At 53.1% G+C, this 18852-nt stretch overlaps 3 protein-coding genes across 5 annotated transcripts; 1 reads left to right on the top strand and 2 right to left on the bottom strand.

Annotated features, from left to right (window-relative positions):
• Positions 1-2463: 2463 nt before the first annotated feature.
• Znhit2 (zinc finger HIT-type containing 2) lies at positions 2464-3753 on the top strand. Its single transcript, XM_036202694.1, has one exon. The coding sequence runs from the start codon at positions 2511-2513 to the stop codon at positions 3708-3710; it is 1200 nt and encodes a 399-aa protein (XP_036058587.1). The 5' UTR covers positions 2464-2510; the 3' UTR covers positions 3711-3753.
• Positions 3754-4069: 316 nt separating this feature from the next.
• Positions 4070-8498, bottom strand: Tm7sf2 (transmembrane 7 superfamily member 2). Of its 2 annotated transcripts, none has more exons than XM_036202675.1 (10): positions 8222-8498; positions 7692-7888; positions 7539-7593; positions 7011-7205; positions 6827-6930; positions 5370-5489; positions 5112-5280; positions 4826-4906; positions 4619-4741; positions 4070-4339 (listed from the first exon to the last, which is right to left on the bottom strand). In XM_036202675.1, the coding sequence occupies exons 1-10, from the start codon at positions 8427-8429 to the stop codon at positions 4143-4145; spliced, it is 1449 nt and encodes a 482-aa protein (XP_036058568.1). In that variant the 5' UTR covers positions 8430-8498; the 3' UTR covers positions 4070-4142. The 2 variants fall into 2 exon arrangements, with proteins under 2 accessions (XP_036058568.1, XP_036058574.1); XM_036202681.1 differs by having other exon boundaries at positions 4181-4404.
• Positions 8499-8542: 44 nt separating this feature from the next.
• On the bottom strand, positions 8543-17858 carry Vps51 (VPS51 subunit of GARP complex). 2 transcript variants are annotated; one of them, XM_036202658.1, is made up of 10 exons: positions 17581-17857; positions 16983-17112; positions 12510-12656; positions 12214-12433; positions 11387-12104; positions 10798-11013; positions 10378-10596; positions 9936-10057; positions 9764-9851; positions 8543-8920 (listed from the first exon to the last, which is right to left on the bottom strand). In XM_036202658.1, the coding sequence occupies exons 1-10, from the start codon at positions 17794-17796 to the stop codon at positions 8660-8662; spliced, it is 2337 nt and encodes a 778-aa protein (XP_036058551.1). In that variant the 5' UTR covers positions 17797-17857; the 3' UTR covers positions 8543-8659. The 2 variants fall into 2 exon arrangements, with proteins under 2 accessions (XP_036058551.1, XP_036058557.1); XM_036202664.1 differs by lacking the exon at positions 9936-10057 and having other exon boundaries at positions 8836-8920; positions 17581-17858.
• Between the last annotated feature and the right edge of the window lie 994 nt (positions 17859-18852).

Raw genomic sequence — 18852 nt, forward strand, 5'->3', positions numbered from 1 at the left:
GTGGCACACACTTTTTAGTCCCAGCACCTGGGAGGCAGAGGCAGGTAGGTGGATCTGAGTTTGAAGCTACCCTGGTCTACATACAAACCCTGTTTCAACCAACCAGATTTAGTGTGAAGCTGTTTTGTGGAGGCATCGATGGAAGGGAGGGAAGGCTTGGGTAGGAGGTGAATCGGTCTTCACTGAATTTGGGACCAGCTATGGTATCAAAGTACAAGGACCATGGGGTCCCTCAGCTTTGGAAATTGGTATTACCTGATACATGGCATCTTGATCTGGTCTGGGCTAATTTAATCACACCTGTGACTGAGCAGATGATTAATGGTTCCACCCTAGCAACAGGCTGCCAGTATAGCCAGACCCCACTCTTCATCTGTGTTTTGGAACCTACTTCTTGGGATGTACCATGGAGTAAGCTGAGTTGGACACTACATCCATTCTATCTAACTTTTATCTGAGAGTTGTGCGGGTCAAAACTGTAAATTGAGCCAGTTGGTGGTGGCGCACACCTTTAATCCCAGCACTCGGGAGGCAGAGCCAGGCGGATCTCTGTGAGTTCAAGGGCAGCCTGGTCTTCAAAGGGACTTCCAGGAAAGGCGCAAAACTACACAGAGGGTTGGGGATTTAGCTCAGTGGTAGAGCACTTGCCTAGCAAGCACAAGGCCCTGGGTTTGGCCCTCAGGTCTGGGGAAAACAAAAACACAGAGAAACCCTTTCTCAACCCTGTAAAGTGCTCTGAGACCAGTGTCTGGCCCAGTGTAGACGTGCAAATAATGACTGTCTCAGCCTCATCATTTAACCCTTGGCTTTTTCTCTACACAGGGTATGGGTGTGTCCCACATTCATGTTAAAGATAGGACAGCATTCAGGAGTGTTCTAGGGGTGGCACTGTTAGGATTTGGAAGCAAGTACTTGGTTTTTATTTTGAGACAAGGTCTCAAACTGAAACCAAGGCTGGGTTTGAACTCAGTAACTTTCCTAACCCAGCCTCCTAAATGCTGTTATTAGACTACCACATGCTGTGTAAACTGTCACAGCTAGTTTGAGTAGTGCTCAAGGATCAAACCCAGAACTCACATCCCCAACTCAGGCTCTTTCTAGAGGAAAAGAAGGAAACAAGCTGTGAGCCTGGCATAGTTGCACATACCTCTTGTTTGGTTTGGTTTTTCGAGACAGGGTTTCTCTGTTCAGTTTTGGATCCTGTCCTGGAACTCACTCTGCAGACAAGACTGGCTTCAAACTCAAGAGAGCTGGGATTAAAGGCGTGGGACACCACTGCCCAGCTGTGCGGCACACACCTGTAATCCCAGCTCTGGGAGGGAGAGGCAGGCCGATTCTCTGAGTTCTAGGCCAGCCTTGTCTACAGAGCTAGTTACAGGACAGAGGCTACACAAACCCTGTCCCGGAAAAAAACATTAGGGATTGCACTGTGGGGGCGATTTGCCCACTTGTTATTTTGTTGAAATAGGGTCTCATAGTAGCCCCAGGATTGCCTCAATTTGATGTGTCAGATTCGTTACCATGCATGGTTTATGATTTGATTTTTGTGGGGTTATTATTTTCGGTTTTTTGTTTTTTCAAGACAGGGTCTCACTACGTAGCTCTATCCTGGAACATACCATGTAGACATTTTTTTTTTCCCCCAGAGCTGAGGATAGAATCCAAGGCCTTGTGCTTGCTAGGCAAGTGCTCTACCACTGAGCTAAATCCCCAACCCCCCATGTAGACTTCGAACTCACAGAAATCAGCCTGCCTCTGCTGATCTGTTGCTCGGATTGAAGGCGTGTCGCTACGCCCTGCTAAGACTCTGGATTTTTTTTTTTTTTTTTTTTGGTTTTGTTTAAAAGGTAGTTTTGGTTTGGTTTGGTTTTGGTTTTTCGAGACAGGGTGTCTCTGTGTAGCTTTGCGGCTTTTTCCTGGAACTCACTTGGTAGCCCAGGCTGGCCTCGAACTCACAGAGATCCACCTGGCTCTGCCTCCCCAGTGCTGGGATTAAAGGCGTGCACCACCACTGCCCGGCCTGTTCCCTGTGGTTTTACCAAATTGTGTAAAAATAAACCTTTTGCCGGGCGGTGGTGGCGCACGCCTTTAATCCAACACTCGGGAGACAGAGCCAGGCGGATCTCGGGAGGCAGCGGCAGGCGGATCTCTGTGAGTTCGAGGCCAGCCTGGTCTACAGAGCGAGATCCAGGACAGGATCAAAGCTACACAGAGAAACCCTGTCTTGAAAAACCAAACCCCCAAAAAACAAACAAAAACCCCACAGGGAACAGGCTGTGCTCAGCTACTTAATGCTTTCGAACTCGGCCAGCCACCGTGCTGGGAGGAGCTTGGCTCTTCTGCACATGCCCAGAGGGCTACTCAGATGACGAAAGTTACCGAGAAGCCTCGGGAATGGGCTGAAACGAGGCTACGTCGCCCCACGCACAAAGGCGGAAATAACCGAAGAAGCGCCGGAAGTGGCGGAGCTGCCGCCGCTGTGTTTTGCCCGGCACGCGGCGCCAGTTGCCATGGAGCCCGCAGGGCTCTGCGGCTTCTGCCCACGCGGGGAAGCGCTGCCGGCGCGCTACACCTGTCCGCGCTGCAATGCGCCCTACTGCTCGCTGCGCTGCTACCGGGCTCATGGCTCCTGCGCGGAAGACTTCTACCGCGACCAGGTGCTGCGAGAGCTCCGCGGCCGGAGCGCCTCACCCAGCCGTCTGGCGGGCGCACTACGCCGGCTCCGCGAACAACGCGAGGCCGAGGATGAGCCTGAGGAAATAGGCCTCAGGCCGGACCCGCGGCCGAGCGGCCTTTCTGGACTCTGGGAACGCTTGGCGCCGGCTGAGAAGGCGGCGTTCGAGCGGCTGCTGAGCCGTGGCGAAGCTGGGCGCCTCCTGCCCCCGTGGCGGCCCTGGTGGTGGGGCCGCGGGGTTGGCCCGCGTTTTCTGGAGGAGTTGGATCGTGCCCCGGGCAGGGATCTTTCGGAGCCGGAGTCCACCCCTGCGAGGACGGCGCCCGAATCTCTGGATGATGCGGCCGCCGCGGTGCCACTTGCTGAAGACTCCGCGGCCGCCGCGCCGCCCGCCTTGCCCACCCGGATCCCAGCGCTGGCCAGCCTGAGCCGCAGCCCGGCTTCGCCACTCGTGCGCTTCCAGCTGCCCAACGTGCTGTTCGCCTACGCTCACACTCTAGCCCTGTATCATGGAGGGGACGACGACGCTCTGCTCTCCGATTTCTGTGCCACGCTGCTCGATGTTTCTGGAGCCCTGGGCGCCCAGCAAGTCTTTGACTCTACGGAGGAAGCCCTGCAGGCCGCAGCCCACGTGCTGGAAGCGGGCGAACATCCACCCGGGCCCTTGGGTACGCGGGGTGCTATGCAGGAGGTGGCTCGTATTCTGCTGGGCGAGGGTCCTGTCAACCAGAAAGGCTACACGCTGACAGCACTGGGGCACCTGGCGCAGACCTTGGGCAGAGCCCGGAAACAGGCCGTGATCAGCGAAGAGCGAAATCGCCTTTACCGGGCTCGGAAGAAGTGCCAGTTCCTGCTGGCCTGGACCAACGAAAACGAGGCTGCTCTCACACCACTGGCTCTGGACTGTGCCAGGGCCCACCGAGCCCATGCTGTCACAGCCGAGGAGATGGCAACCCTTACTGGGGAGCTGGAGCGGCTTTGGGGAGGCCCGGTGCCGCCTGCTCCGAGGACTCTCATTGAGGAACTCCCTGGCTGAGCGGGTGTCCGTGTCATTAATAAAGATGTCACTGGTCTGCCTAGATGTTGGCAGTACCTTTCTTTTCTTCAAAGACAGTGCCTTGAACTTTCAAAGCCTGCCTCCACCTTGACTAAGGTGCTAAGATTTCAGGTGTTAGTCCCCTTGCTAATTCACGCAGTGCTGAAGAGCAAAGGCTCCGCGCATGCTAAGCAAGCACTAACTTAGCTACATTCCCCCAGGCCTAAAGTGCCCATTTCTGACAGAAATCAGTTGTTCTACCCTGTCAGACTCTGGACCCACAGACTACTTTCCAGCTTTCCCTACTCAGCTAGGCCTCCCCCTATACCCCTCAAACCACTGACCCCAGGACAGAAGAGAAACAGGGTTGAAAACATTTATCCAACAGGGGAAATACTTCCATATGGAAGCAGTGGCTCCCTCTTCTTGCTTCTAACCTCTTCTCTGAGGCTGGTCATCCCTGCCGAGTAGAGTGGGGTGCAGGCCCGATGCCCCAGGTGTGCTCAGACCTGAGCTGGCTCGATGGCTCTGCTTCAGTAGATATAGGGGATGATTCGGTAAGGCACACGCTTGCAGTATTCCCTCCAGGCACGGCCGTACTTCCGGATACACTGCTGCTCGTCTCGGGCCTCCCGGTGCACCAGCAACGCAGTGAAGTAGAGGAGATAGAAGTAAGGTAGCAGGTGGGATACCCCTGTAGGGAAGAGGGGCTGCGTGGTCAGACACCAGCACCCAGTGCGTAAGGGCTTTCTCATCTAATGGCGCACAAGGCGACAGGTTCATCAGTCAAAGGCCCAGTGTGCATAGTGAGGTACTAGGTCCATCTCCAGCCACTGAGTATTCCCTCTACCTGGCACACCAGACTGAGCCTCTTGCCACCACACCTGATCATTCCCAAACCTACTCACCACAGGGCAAGGACCAGGCCAGAGCCATGATGAGGTCTCCCAGGTAGTTGGGGTGACGAACCATACCCCACCACCCAGATACCAGCAGGTGCCGCCCTGTGGCTGTAGGGATGGTTTCAAGACCTGGAGAAAGATAGCTAATGAAACAGGGAACCACAAAGCCCAGCCCCTTCATCTCACCCACAGTCTCCAGCAGACCCAGCTTACCAGCCACACTAGGGTCAGAAGGATTCTTTCGGAATGTGTTTTTCTGGGAGTTAGCTCCACGGAAGATGTAGTAACCGATAGCTGAGGGAAAGTGTGATCAGGCAGTGAGGTGGAAGTCTAAGCCTTCTGCCTAACCCTGACCACAAGCCTGTCCAAATCCCAGGCTCTGTGAGGACACCCAGGAGCCAGCTCCCCTTTAGAGGAGCATCAAAGCCTGGGGCCATACCTGATGGGTAGTGAATAAAGAATGAACGGAAGGGGAGGGGGTGAAGGCTCTCCTACTGACCCTTAAGGAGGCAGATGAGCAAGGCCATGGGCAACCCCAGAGGCTGTGGATGGTACAGCAGGAACTGGGCCTGCAGGCTGTAGGTAAAGGGTACCCAGGCTAGGTCTCCAAAGGCCAACATGAAGCCAAATCCATCATGAATTATGTCCATGGTGGTGAGGACAGACTCCTGCAGGGACAGGACCCAGACACGCTGGCTTAGTCCAGGTGACATCCTCAGGATCCCTTGCTTGCCGCCCCTGCCCAATCCAGCCTCACCTCATACCAGAGGGCATCACCCACATACAGCAACTGGAAGCCATTGACCAGCCACATGGCCAGTGAGGGACTCCCCCGCAGCTCTGCCTCTTGCACCAGCAGGGCCAGGTTAATGAGGACCTGAGGGGAGTGGGGACAGGGGAGTTGGCTCCGGGTGGGAGCTTCAGGAGCGGAACAGTGTCGACCTCTCCCCTTCTCCCAGCTGTCAGTTCACACGTTGAATGGATCCGGGCTGAAACTGCCTATACTCAGAACTCCTGCTTTTGAATCTGAGCTTTGCCACATGTGCAGAGTGTGTACCCTGATACAGCTCACTGTCCACTGCCATGTGAAAAATGGGGAAAGGGCCTTGCCTTGAGCTGCTGTTTAAAGAATTATACAATGCCTGCCAAGCTACAGATTAGCTTCTCATGAACCTGCACTTGCGCCCTTGTTTTGGTAGCCCCAGTGGGTTACGGGGGTTACTTTCGTTACGGGTACCTCTAATTAAAAAAAAAAAAAAAGGCACTCGGGAGGCAGGGGCAGGCAGATCTCTGAGTTTGAAGTCAGCCTGGTCTACAGAGTGAGTTCCAGGACACCCAGAACTGTGACATAGAGAAACTCTGTAGGGGTGGGGGGGTGGCATTGAGGGGGTAGTCTCACTAAGTAGCCTTGATTAGCCTGGAACTCACAAAGATCTACATGCCGCTGCCTCCCAGTGCTGGCATTAAATGTGTGTACCACTACACCCAGCCCTCACAGTAATTTTAGAAGAAAACTTCATTCCATCCTGTTTCTCCAGTGAGAAAATAACCTTAGAGTCTGGTATGTATGTGGGCAGGTCAATCTCCAGATCTGTGGTGGGAGCAGGCCTGGTGGGATTACAGTGACTGTACTTAGTAGCTCAGGGAAGTGGGAAAGACCTTGATTTTGAGACTAGCCTGGGCTATCCTAACGAGACCTGTTTCCAAACCAAACCAAACGCAGATTCATAAGGGATCTTGGCACTCCTGCCTCTGTGTAAGATCTGCAAGGTGAAGGCAGGGCCTTGCCTGGGTCTCTTTGGAATTCTCCACCATCGTCTGTGTATATATGATCCTAACCCAAGAACAGCTGGTGTGTGGTCAAGGCCACCAATGAAAGGCAAGTTGTTAAATCCGACAGTCCACCGGAGGCACCGAGCTGCCTGTCCTTCAAGCAAGAATCTGTAGCCACTGTCATGCTGTATATATTTAGTTTTGTGGTGCTGGGTTGGAATCAAGGGGTTTTTGTGTGGTAGCCACATGCTCTCTACCTATTTTTTTTTTTATTTTATTTTTTAAGATTTGGTATTAAGACCCCATTTGGTGACTTCCATGGCAGAGCAACATATTGGCAAGTGAATGAATGATGATTGCTGTCCACCCAACAATGCTAGCCCACCCTGCCCTTCGCTTGGCCCAAGACCAGCATAGTTAAACCCAGCATGCCCAGCATACCCAGCCGATGAGGCCAGGTCTCAGCTCACAGAAATATTTGAAGTCAAAAGAACCAAGGCGAGGGTTCAGCTCCCGTCCCAGAAAGAAATCGTAAACGGAATTTCCTGGAGGGATAATAGAGAGAGTGAAGGCACAGGTAAGCATCCCATCTGCCTCAGCCCTACCTCACTGGGACCCTTCTCACCTGAGTTTCCTCCAGGTGCCAGGGCTGAGACGGGAGCTGCTAAAGCCTTCGCATAGAGAAGGAGGCTGAGGCTGAAGCTGGTCAGAGTGGTCGCGAAGGCCAAGGGCAGGAGCATTTCAGGGAGCGCCCCCAGGGGCAGCCCAGCTGACACCCCCAGCCCCACCAACAGGGCTGTTAGCACCAGAGCCTGGAAGCCTGAACCACAGCAAAGTGAATTCTGGGACTGCATCTGTCCACAGCTACCACGGCACAGGGTAAGCCCTGGGGTTGCATAACACACACACACACACACACACACACACACACACACACACGAGCGAGATTCACACACACACACACACACACGAGCGAGATTCACACACACACACACACACACACACACACACACACACACACACACACACACACGAGCGAGATTCTCCTAGGGGAGTGTGTCATCAGAACTAGTCCACCGACCTCCCGCTAGACTTGGAACCCACCCCGACCCGTAACTCAGATTCAGTGATGGGGAGGGGAAACCCCAGGCACCATTAATAGGGTAGCGCAGGCGACTCTTGTCCTTTAGTTCCATCCCTTCGGCCACCTACGAGTATAGGGAAGGTCTTATAAGGGTTGGGGACGCCTTCCCCCTGGTCGAGCCCTCTCTGTGCCCTCCTCCCAGTGTTAAGACAGAGAGCACACCTTGCGTGCAGGCAGCAGGTAGAGCGCCACCTGCAGGCCGAGCCACATGAACAATAGCAACAGAGCCCACGGACTCCACAGCTCCTCCAGCCCAGGCAGGTAAGCGGGTGGCCCCAGGAGCCGCGCCGGGCCCGATCGGGCCGCCAGGAGCAGATGGAACATGGTGGCAGGCAGCAGGACCATCATCGCTGTGACGCCTGGGGAGAGAGCCAGTGTCGTGTGACCGTTCCCCGAGCTCTCCCAGGTCCACAGGCACCTTGGGTCACCTGCCTGCTTAGCAGGTTTCCAGCGCCATACCTGAATTTTCATCTTAGTCCTCCCAAAGACCATCCTCCCACTCTTCCAACTCTGTCTCCCATTCCAGAAGCTCCCTGCTGCCAGGATCCGTCCATCCTTTCCTGCAGACACTCTGCCACCTGCGCACCCCCATCTTTCTGCCTCCAGACTTCCCCAAAGCCTTCTAGCTCGTATCATATCCTGTTCCCGTAAGTAGCATCGGTCCAGCTTCCACACCCAACCTTCCCATTTACCCAATGGCCCCCCGAATTCCAGTGGGGCCTGGGCGGCCTCATGAGGAGTCATGATCTCTGCTTTGCCAGGGAGCGATGGTTCACAAAAGATCATGGGAACACATCCTGCCCCATCCTGATGGCTTGGTTCAGCTTCTGTGTGGACACTGAGGTGAGACAGCTGCTGCTCTTGTCCAGCAGTCTTTAAATGGACGCGCCCCCTGCCCATCCTGGGCCCAGCACAGCAGCCAATCAACGCTGGGAGGCGGGGCCGCGCTGTCGCCTCACAAGCTTCGACATCAAAACCCCACCCCTGGCAGGTCCCGCCCCTTCAGGCAAGAGCGAGGAGGCCACACAAATTTATTAAACGGGTCCAGACACCCGCCAGCGGGGTGAGGACAGGGCACTGTAAGGACAGGATAGGGCGATGGGGCTGCCCCGTGACCGCTTCGGCAGGGCCTAGCCACGCTCACAGATGACCTCGACAACACTGGGTTCCATGGGCACTGGGTCTGGACAGCGCAGGGCAGCCGAGGCTACCACTTCGTCTAGCAGCAGGTGCACTAGCTCCTCATCAGCCACAAAGCGCCACAGGTAGAGTTGCAGGAAGTGGCAGTCCACCTGCACCTGCTGCAGCCCGAAGCGCCCAAAGGTGCGCAGCCGCACACACTCCAGGAGCGTCTTCAGGCTAATCTTAATGATACCAGTCAGCACCGACACCTGCAAGTGGGCACATAAGGATGCAGCTCAGTGACTGCAGGCTTTGGGGGAGGAACATACACCTAACTTCTGGGCAGAGTCAAAGTCAGTCAGACATTTCCAGGGCCTAGGTAAGGAGGGATCATCTCCTATTGCTACCAGGATGGGGAGGGGCAGATCAGCCAGCCACAGAGCAGATCAGAGAGGGGGGGCAGCAGTCATCACTGACTACAGAGTAGAAATGGATGAAGGCTGTCCCTGTACTTGGGCCACAGGGAGGCGGAGATCATTAAGTGACTGTGAACCCCTGAAGACTCAGGACTGTTTTGGAGACAAGATGAGAGCAAAGAATACTTGAAGTCTGTTGCAGAATATTAATTTAAGATGTGTTACATTCGCCTATGCTGTGGAATATTTAATGATGCAAAGATGTGTTACACTTGTTTGATTAAATAAAATTAACCTGGGTCAGGAGGCTGAGTCAGAACTACCTGACAGGAAGTGGCAGGGCATGGAACCATGTGTAGCTAGGGTTCTTAAGTGGGTGCTGAGCAGAAGGACGCCTGGTTTTATGGGGAGACACGAGCTAGGAGAGAGAGTTAACTACTTGCTACTCAGCCTCTCTGTGAGCAGAATTTCACCGCAACCTTTGAATCCTGAGTTCTATAGAGGGACAGAAATCTACTGAATTTAATGACAAGCAACAGGAGTAACATCCAGGCTGGAGCGACAAGGTGGTTTTACTCCGAACTACCCAGACGCCCTAGAGACGGAGACTGGTTGGTCAGAGTGGCAGTTAAGCTTAGGTGGGGTCCTAGGGCTCCCTGGACTGTTATGGGATCTAGGCGAGAAGGTACTTCAGACCTTGTTGAATTCCACAGGGCTGAACACATCGATGCGTTCGGAGAACAGCTTCTGAATATTGCTCAAGAGGTTTGTGTCCATCGGAGCACTGGAAGGTGGAGGGGAGAGAAGTCAGAGCCCACTTCACACACCCTCCCTCCTCTATCTCAAGGAGGTTCCCGCCCAGCCTGACCTGGGTGTGTAGCTAGGCGCATAGCGGCCCTGCTGCCGGGAGCTGCTGTATACAGAGAAGGTCCGTTTGCTAGAATCGCTGCTCTGGGCTTTGCGGACACCCTCCTCATACAGGAGCCCCACCTGGTGGTGAAAAGAGGTGCTGCAAGGGAGCCTGGGGTACTAGCAACAGAAAATTCCCTTACCTACTCCTTGAAGAATCATAGGTATGGTCACCACTTACACAATCAAGGGAGCGGAACAAAGGCAGGGCAAGAATTAGTTTGAAACTCAATTTTCAGCCCATCCCTGCTCCAACTTTCTGGGTGACTCTGGGCCTCCGCATTCCCATAGGTATGGAATGGGTTCTAGTACAGTTAGGCCCCTTTTGCTTGGTCCTTGCAGGGCTGTTATCCAGGGCCCCAGCATGCATCAGGGCTCCACCAGCCAGCCTAAAGCAGCACCTGTACATCAATAGCTGTAGTGTCCTCTACGACACGCTTCATGACAGCACGCACGTTCCGGGGCTCCAGAGTACTGAGCCAGTCCCGCGTCTCCACACTCTTGCGAAGCATCTGTGATATGACTAGACCCTGCACTTTCACATAGTGGGTCAGCAGCCGCCGGGCCGTCTCTCTGGCCTCTGCACACAGTGTACTCACAGGGGTGACTGGAGACTGATCCTAAGCCAGGAAAGCAGAGGACAATGGTTGTAGGTTCTAGGGACAGATCAGAAGCCACTGCCAGTTTGGAAGTGAGCAAATCTTGGGAAAGATGGAGGCTGGGATGAGTGCAGACTGCCAGTCTGGTACTGGCAACAAGAAAATATCCAGCCTCCTGTGTTCCCAGGATTAGCTCCCTTTCCCTCTTCTGAGACACTTCACCTGCACCAGAAACTGCTCATCAGTGAGTGTGAGGATGTAGGAGATGGTGGCTGTCTCGTAATCCAGGCAGAGGCGCGAGAGCAGCAGAAGCAGGGCAGGCGGTGTGGCACCTCCCTTTTCTCCAGGGCTGTCACAGAAGCTCTGGGCTGTCTGGCACATTGAGCGGATGAAACCCACGATGAGGCCCTCACGGACTCCCTGGCTGCAGAACTCGCCCTGTGAAAGGAGGTCCAGATCTACAACCAGTCCTCTCTCCTAGGCAGGAGAGGTTCAGCAAAGCCAGAGCATGGGGTTACTCCTCGCCCTTTGCCCTAACCCTCCTCCAAAGGACAGCCTCATCCTGCGTCTCTGCCTTGAGGGTGGTGGAGGTGGCAGGGGGAAGGTCCCTGGTACCCTTCTATCTTTAGCCCAGCTGCATAGCATTTTCTCCCCCAGACTGCCTCCTGAGAACGTAAATCCATATCCAGAGTGCCTGGGAAAGGATTGTGTGGGGGCTGGTGACTTGTCCTCAGTTCCCCAAACACTAGTAAAAGGGCGGCAGAGGGCCAGTCAGCAGAATGAATACCCAAGAGACAAAAGGCAGACATACCCGGAAGTAGGGCTTGTTGGAGAAGGACACCTCCTTGGCGGTAAAAAGATGCACAGAGGCCAGAGAGGCCTTGATGTGGCTCAGAATGGAGCTGGCCACATTGGCCAGCAACTCAGCCAGGCTGGGGCCCTCCTTCCCAGCCAGGCGAGGCGCCGCCAGGGCCTGGCGGACATCGGTCAGGCAGCTCAGGAAGGCAGCCCTCAACCCCTGCAGATGGTGGCTCAGGCGCTCTCGGGCCACTCGCTCCACAATCTCCGTGGCCGCCTCGGAAAGCCCAGCGGCGGCTAACAGGGCCCCAGGTGCTAGCAGGCGCCGGTGGAAGCGATCTAAGGCCCGGACCAGCAGTGAGTTATCACTGCCACCCTGCTCCTGCGCCAGCCGCCGCTCCACCAGTACAAAATAGCGGCCGCCCAACTCGCGTGCGAAGGCTGCCAGCTTCTCCGCCCCAGCAGGGCCCTGAGCGGCAAACAGCTCCTGGTAGGCTGCTGCCACCTGGCAGAGGCCACCCACGAAGCCACTGCCACCACGGTCGGTGAACTCTAACACGTCGGGCGCTGGTGGGGAGGGCCCCAGCTCAGTCTCCAGGCTGCTCAGTTCTTCCTCCAGCCGCCCCCGAGCATGTGCCAGGAACTCCTGACACAGCTCCTCGGCCGGCTCACCCAGGGCCAGCAGCAGCTCCACACACTCAGCCTGCTCTGGGGCACCCGAGCAACCTTCCCTGTGGGGACGGAGATGCAGTGAAGACAGAGGGTGGGGTGCAGGGGAGACAAAAAGTGGGGGCACTCTTGATGTGACTGGAGGGCAAGAACCAGGCTCAGAAACCACACCTGAAGCGCTGCCGCAGCTGCTGGGCCAAGCGGGCTGTGATGACCTGGCAGTCATCCTGGATGGCGCGGAAGGAGGGCAGGTGCTGGTACTGTCGCAGCACGGCCCTGGCGCGACCCTGGTAGCGCACAGCCTGCCCATAGGCACCCAGCTCCACGCACTTGGTGAGGCGCGAAGGCAGCTCAAAAAGGAACTGCAGCTTCCGCAGCAGAGCATGCACCCCTAGGGGACAGGAAGGGCATGTGAGCTGCAGAGCTCAGGGTGGCTGGCTGCAGGGCCTGGCCCGTACAGAGCCCACCTGCGAGCTTGGTGATGCGCTCGTGTCGGTCCTGTAGCGTGGTGCTGATTCGTGCACTGAAGTTGGTGATCACTGCCATGTTGGTAGCCAGCCGGTCCATCTCGTCTTCCATCTTCCGGAAATCATTCTTCATTTTCCGAATGGTGTCTAGAAGGGCAAGCGCCGAGAGCAAAATGGGAATGACCAAGGCAGAGAGGTGCAGCTCTCACTGATAGCAGTGACCTGCCTGAAACGGCTTGGGTCTTGGCCGCTGCATGCATGGGCAGGAGGGTTGATATGATGGTACAACAAGCTCTGCTCACCCTATCCCTGGTGCAAAGGGAAGAGGGCGAGGGTCCTTAAAATTGGAGGGAAAGTGTTTAAAAAAATCAATAAATAGGAAGCACTCAGTCACTATCCTGACTGACTACTTTGTCCAAACGTGCTCTCCATTTTTCCTTTTCGGTCTCATTTTGTTCCGGAAGGGAACTGGTCCCTGGCCCCAATCTGTACCCACCAGAACTGAAGATGCATATGAACACCTTGGGGCTCCAGGACCACTTAGGCTGTGGAGGCTGCTACATGTTCCTCTTGGCTCCCAATTTTTGTCCTTTCATATATAATTTTGGAGCTATTGACCAGGACTCCAAATGTGGAAGACCAGCTACCACCCTAGCTAGGCAAATGGAGAATAAACTCCCACTTCACCTTCTCTCTGTCTTGATCCTCTTAGGATGATGATGCACAGAACTACTCTTTGAAGACCCTTAGAAGTAAACCCAGGAACAGGATTCTGGTACCAATCTCTGCCATCGGATGGTATCCAGATCCCAACAACAGCCAGAGACACTTGGCACTGGCCAGAACTTTTGATTACACAGAACATAATAAGCTATGAGCACACTTTTAATCCCAGCACTTGGGAGGCAGAGACAGGAGGATCTCTGTGATTTTCAGGCCAGCCTGGACTACAGAGTGAGTTCCAGGACAGCCAGGGCTACACAGAGAAACCCTGTCTTGATTTTTTGGTTGTTTTTTTTTTTTTTTTTTTTTTTTGGTTTGGTTTTTCGAGATAGGGTTTCCCTGTGTAGCTTTGCACCTTTCCTGGGACTCACTTGGTAGCCCAGGCTGGCCTCGAACTCACAGAGATCCGCCTGCCTCTGCCTCCCAAGTGCTGGGATTAAAGCGTGAGGCGCCGCCGCCGCCGCCGCCGCCGCCGCCGGCGCCGCCCGGCTCCTAGCATCGTTCTTAGAGACGAGGTTGCTCACGGACCTGGGCCTTGCTCTTTAGCTGAGCTGGCTGATCATCCAGCAAGCCCCAGGGACACACCCTATTCCACACAGTCTGGGGTTACAGATGTACACTGCCACACTTTTTGTTTGTTCTTTGAGACAAGATCTCACTAAGTGTCCCTGGCTGGTCCAGAACTCACTATATGCTGGTCTCAAAGTCACAAAGCCCTTCTGCCTCTAGAAGTGGTGGGGTGAAAGGCGTGCTTTTCATTTTCACAGAGGTGCTGAGACTCTGCACTCAGGTCCTCAAGCTCACACAGCAAGCACTGTGCTCACTGAGCCATTCCCAGCACCCTCACCTGGGTTTTTGTTATTGTTTGTTTCTTTAGGCAAGGGGGTTTGATATATTTGCTAAGCTAGCCTTGAATCTACAGCTATCCCCCTGCCTCAGCCTCCAAAGTGCAGAGATTATAGGCTCTGCTTGTTTTTATATACATACATACGTATTCGTTCCCAGAAGTGGAACTACTGGTCTCGTGATAATTCTGTCTGGCTTTTTGAGGACCGGACAAGCTTTTCTGCAGTGGGGGTACAGCTGTGTATTTCCACTGCTAGTTTATCAGTGTTCTGTATCCTCCACATCCCAACCAACATGTTATTTATGTAGTTATGGCAATACTAGAGGGTGTGCAGAGAAGTCACACCTCCTTAATCAATAATGAGGTGGAATATCTTTACATGAGCTTATTTTTCATTTGCATGATTATTTGTTGGGAGGGGCATGGTATGCATGTGAGCACCTATGAACTCCACATTACTCATGTGGAGGTCGAGGACAATCTAAAGGATGTGGATCTCTTGCTCTACCACATGGGTACAAGAACTGAACTCAGGTTGTCAGGCATGGCCACAAGCATCTCAACTTGCTGAGCCATCCCCACTGAGTACCTGAGATAGCAAAAGCAGGGGGCCAAATCAAGGGTGTTCTGTATGTTGGGCAAGCATTTTGTTGTTGAGGTACATCCCCGACCATATTCTGGTACACATCTACACACAATCTATTATTGAGAGTTTTGTTTTGTTTTTGAGACAGGGTCTCGTTTGTTTTTTTGTTTTTTTGTTTGGAGCTGAGGACTGAACCCAGGGCCTCTTGTGCTTGCTAGGCAAGTGCTTTTACCACTGAGCTAAATCCCCAACTGGAGACAGGGTCTCTTAAAGCCCAGGCTGGTCTTAAACTTCCTGTCTCTACCTACCTTTTCATTGTTGGAATTATGCATGTGTTCCATTATGCCTACTTTGTTTTTTTTTTTTTTTACTTTCTATCCTTCATACTGGATAATCTCAACTGACCTATCTTCATGTTTGCTCACTCACTCTTCTGGTTTCTTTTTCTTTCTTTCCTTTTTTTTGGGGGGGAGACAGGGTTTCTCTGTGTAACAGCTCTGGCTGTCCTCATGGCCAGAGGTAGACCAGGAAGAAGGCCTCACATTCTCTGTTCTTTCAAATCTATTGCTATATAGCTTAGTCTGGCCTCAAATTTATGACAACCTTCCTCCCTCAGCTTCTGGAGTGCTGGATTATAGGCAACTGTAGCCAGTGCCAGCATAAAACTGTAATCTTGCCAAGCCTAATCTTTGCAGATTAACAATCTCAGCTCGCCAGCAGTGGTGGTGGTGGTGGCGCATGCCTTTAAGCCCAGCACTCAGGAGGCAGAGCCATGCGGATCTTAGAAAAAAGTTAAAAAGAAAAAAAAAAAAAACAAAAAAACCTCAAGCCATCTCTATTAAGCAACAGATAAATGTCAAACATTATACATATTTCAACAAATGAGAAAATACTGGAAAAATTCCTATGGAGAATTCCTCAGCACAGAAATCACTATCTCTTTTCATTTTGAGGTTAGCATTAACAGACAAGCACCTACTCAATGAGGGCATTGTGACACCAGAAGAGTAGGATTACTTATGGGGACACAATCCCACAGATGTGAGCATTCTCTACGGTCTGCGTCCAGAACAAGTGCTTCAAAGTATTACACACATCTCAAGTGTATCTCCTGAAAGTAAGATGGAAAGGCCTGGGATGAGACCTGCACTGTCTAGTCCAAGGGCTGGAGAGTGGTTCAGTGGTGGAGAGTGGGTACTGCTCTTATAGAGGTCCTGAGTTCAGTACTGAGCACCCATATCAGTCAGCTCACAGGTGACTATAACCCCAGCTCCAGGGAATCCGACACCTCTGGTCTCTGGCCTCCAAGGACACCTGTCCTCACATGTACACATCCACACACATACACATAATTAAACACTACTACTAGTTAATCTTAAGGAATGGGCTGGAGAGATGGCTCAGAGGTTAAGAGCACTGGCTGCTCTTCCAGAGGTCCTGAGTTCAATTCCCAGCACCCACATGGTGGCTCACAACCATCTATAATGAGATCAGGTGCCCCCTTCTGGACTACAGGCATACATGGGGGAAGAACACTGTATACATAATAAATAAATCTTAAAAAAAAAAAAAAAATCTTGCCGGGCAGTGGTGGTGCACGCCTGTAATCCCAGCACTCAGGAGGCAGAGGCAGGTGGATCTCTGTGAGTTCGAGGCCAGCCTGGTCGAGGACAGGCTCCAAAGCTACAGAGAAACCCTGTCTCAAGGAAAACAAAAAACAAAAAAACAAAAAACAAAAACAACAACAACAACAACAACAAATCTTAAGGAATGAGAATGGAAAAAGAAAGGAGGGAGTGACAAGTCCGCCCTCAAGGGGACCAGAAACCAAAATGAAAACGAATTGAACAGTCTGTGAGATGGCTTAGAAGCAGGTAAATGTGCCTGTCATCAAGCCTGATGACCTGAGTTCAGTCCCTGGCACCCACATGGTGGAAGGAGAGAACTCACTCCCACAAGTTGTCCTCTGAGCTCTACACAAATGTTGTGGCAGACACACATGCGTGAACACACACACACCCAAAATAAATAAATGTAAAAAAACAAGACAAGAACTAAAGCTTACTGAAACTTGTTAGTGCTTCCTACGTGCTTCAGGTAAACTGTCATTTTATCCTTTCCCCTCCCTTTGGTCGTTAGGACAGCCCTCCCAAAGTAACTGTCACTTCCGGAAGAGTCGGCCACAGAGACCAGTACAGAGGTGACTGTGGATTAATGTGGGGCAGAATTATAAGCTGGCTCTCTTTCCTTTAACCCCTGTTTTCCCCAGCACAGGGGGAGATGTAAGGCTCTGAGGAGTGTGTCCCAGTGGGATCACCTGTAGCTGAGATGAACTTGTTGTAGTTCTCATAGACCAGGGTCTGCATGTCGCTGTCTAGAGCCCGGATCTGCCGCACCATGTCCGTCTCACTGTCCATCAGCTGGGCCAGAGGACACTCTCTACGCAGCTAGAGAAGCAGGTAGTAGCATTCAGTTAGAGTCACTCATGGCCCCCTGCCTGGCCTTAGGTTAGCTGGCTTTCCGTGCAATACAACGGTGATTCCACCCTTATCAGGAATTCCAGATATGGAATCTGTAAGTGACATACTAATCTACGTTACTAGACTAGACCGGATTGGGGATTTGTCAGCTTTCAAAGTCTTCAGGCTCAGCCTTTCGCCTGTCAGGCCATGGCCACGCCCACTACCCAAGGGCCTATCAGAACGTCAGCAACCAGGCCACAGACCCCGCATCCCCTCAGGTCAGTCCTAAATGGCCCAGGCTTGCTTAGCCTCCACATCTGCCCCTATTGCCCACTATGGGCTATCCTCCACTCACGAACTCTCGCTCCCCTCACTACATCAACAAAGTCCGGGGCATGATCTAGGGTCCAGCATATTGGGGGTCTGGACCCGCCCCACTTCGCACACACACACCTTGTCCAGATAAACTTCCGGGTCGAAGTGCGCCCCATTGAGGTCTGTCGGGTCTAGAGGGTCGGGCCCCGCGGAGTGTCCCGCCGCCTCCCCTTCCGAGAGGCCGTAGTAAAGCTTCAGCATCCCGTGAGCCTTCCGCCGACGCTCCGGAGCGTCCGCCTCGGGTCCTTCTGGGGAGTCCCCGGGCCCGGGCCCCACAGCTGCCGCTGCCGCCATTGCTCCAGCCACAGCACAACGGGGTGAGGCTGGGGAGGGGAAAGGAAGCACTTCCGGGAGCCATAAAGTTGTTGAAACCAGACGGTCCTGTAGGTGAAACGTTCCTCTGCAGCTATAGGACCTGTGAGACTAAAGTTCCGCCTTGGGTTTCTTCTGGAGTGCAGAAGTTTCACCAAGCTGGTTCCTGTGACTGTGTAAATGCTATAAGATGGGCGAGTCGGCGTCCCCATCCCGCATCCCCACAGGAAAGACTCATGTATTATGTGCCTAGATTGACTGAATGAATGGGCATGAACATTACAGAACATACCGGGCGGCGGTGGTACACGTCTTTAATCCCAGCACTCGGGAGGCAGAACCAGGAGGATCTCTGTGAGTTCGAGGCCAGCCTGATCTACAGAGCGAGATCCAGGACAGGCACCAAAACTACACAGAGAAACCTGTCTCAAAAAAAAACAAAACAAACAAACAAAAAGCCAGAGGTGGTGGCACATGCCCTTAATTCCAGCACTAGGGAGGCAAGGGCGGGTAGATTTCTGAGTTTGAGACCAGCCTGGTCTACGTAAGATGGAGTCCTAGGCAGCCAGAGCTACACAGAGAAACCCTGCCTCAGGAAAAGAAAAATACTAAATAGTATTAAAATTTACATGACATCTATCCAGCTTCAATATTTATAGTCTTTAAATATGTGTATGCAGGTGCTTGAGGTCAGAAGAAGATTTGGATACCTTGGAGTTGTAGTCACAGCTTGTGTGAGCTGCCCAACATGAATGCTGGGGGACCAAACTACAAGAGTAATACATATTCTTCACCGTTCTCTCTCTCTCTCTCTCTCTCTCTCTCTCTCTCTCTCTCTCTCTTTGAAACAGGGTCTCCCTTTGTAACCTTGGCTGACCTGGAACTCACTATATAGACCAGACTGGCCTGGAACTCACAGAGATCCACCTGGCTTTGCCTCCCAAGTGCTGGGATTAAAGGCGTGTGCCACCAATGCCCAGCCCAGCGCCCATACTTTGACTTATCATCTATTCTGCTTTTGTCACAGACTAAATGACC

The sequence above is a fragment of the Onychomys torridus genome, chromosome 1, assembly GCF_903995425.1.
Source record: "Onychomys torridus chromosome 1, mOncTor1.1, whole genome shotgun sequence".
In the NCBI taxonomy this organism is placed as follows: domain Eukaryota; kingdom Metazoa; phylum Chordata; class Mammalia; order Rodentia; family Cricetidae; genus Onychomys; species Onychomys torridus.

Excerpts from the sequence above, each read along its gene's own strand:
- Vps51 (XM_036202658.1), bottom strand. The coding sequence starts at position 17,796 with ATGGCGGCAGCGGCAGCTGTGGGGCCCGGGCCCGGGGACTCCCCAGAA. Across the intron at positions 9,852-9,935 it reads GCGCCTAGCTACACACCCAG|TGCTCCGATGGACACAAACC; the intron begins GTCAGGCTGGGC and ends TCCACCTTCCAG. Across the intron at positions 8,921-9,763 it reads GCCCTGTGGAATTCAACAAG|GTGTCGGTGCTGACTGGTAT; the intron begins GTCTGAAGTACC and ends GCCCACTTGCAG.
- Tm7sf2 (XM_036202675.1), bottom strand. The coding sequence starts at position 8,429 with ATGGGCAGGGGGCGCGTCCATTTAAAGACTGCTGGACAAGAGCAGCAG. Across the intron at positions 6,931-7,010 it reads GGCACCTGGAGGAAACTCAG|GAAATTCCGTTTACGATTTC; the intron begins GTGAGAAGGGTC and ends TTATCCCTCCAG. Across the intron at positions 5,490-6,826 it reads GACCTGGCCTCATCGGCTGG|GTCCTCATTAACCTGGCCCT; the intron begins GTATGCTGGGCA and ends CACTCCCCTCAG.
- Znhit2 (XM_036202694.1), top strand. The coding sequence starts at position 2,511 with ATGGAGCCCGCAGGGCTCTGCGGCTTCTGCCCACGCGGGGAAGCGCTG.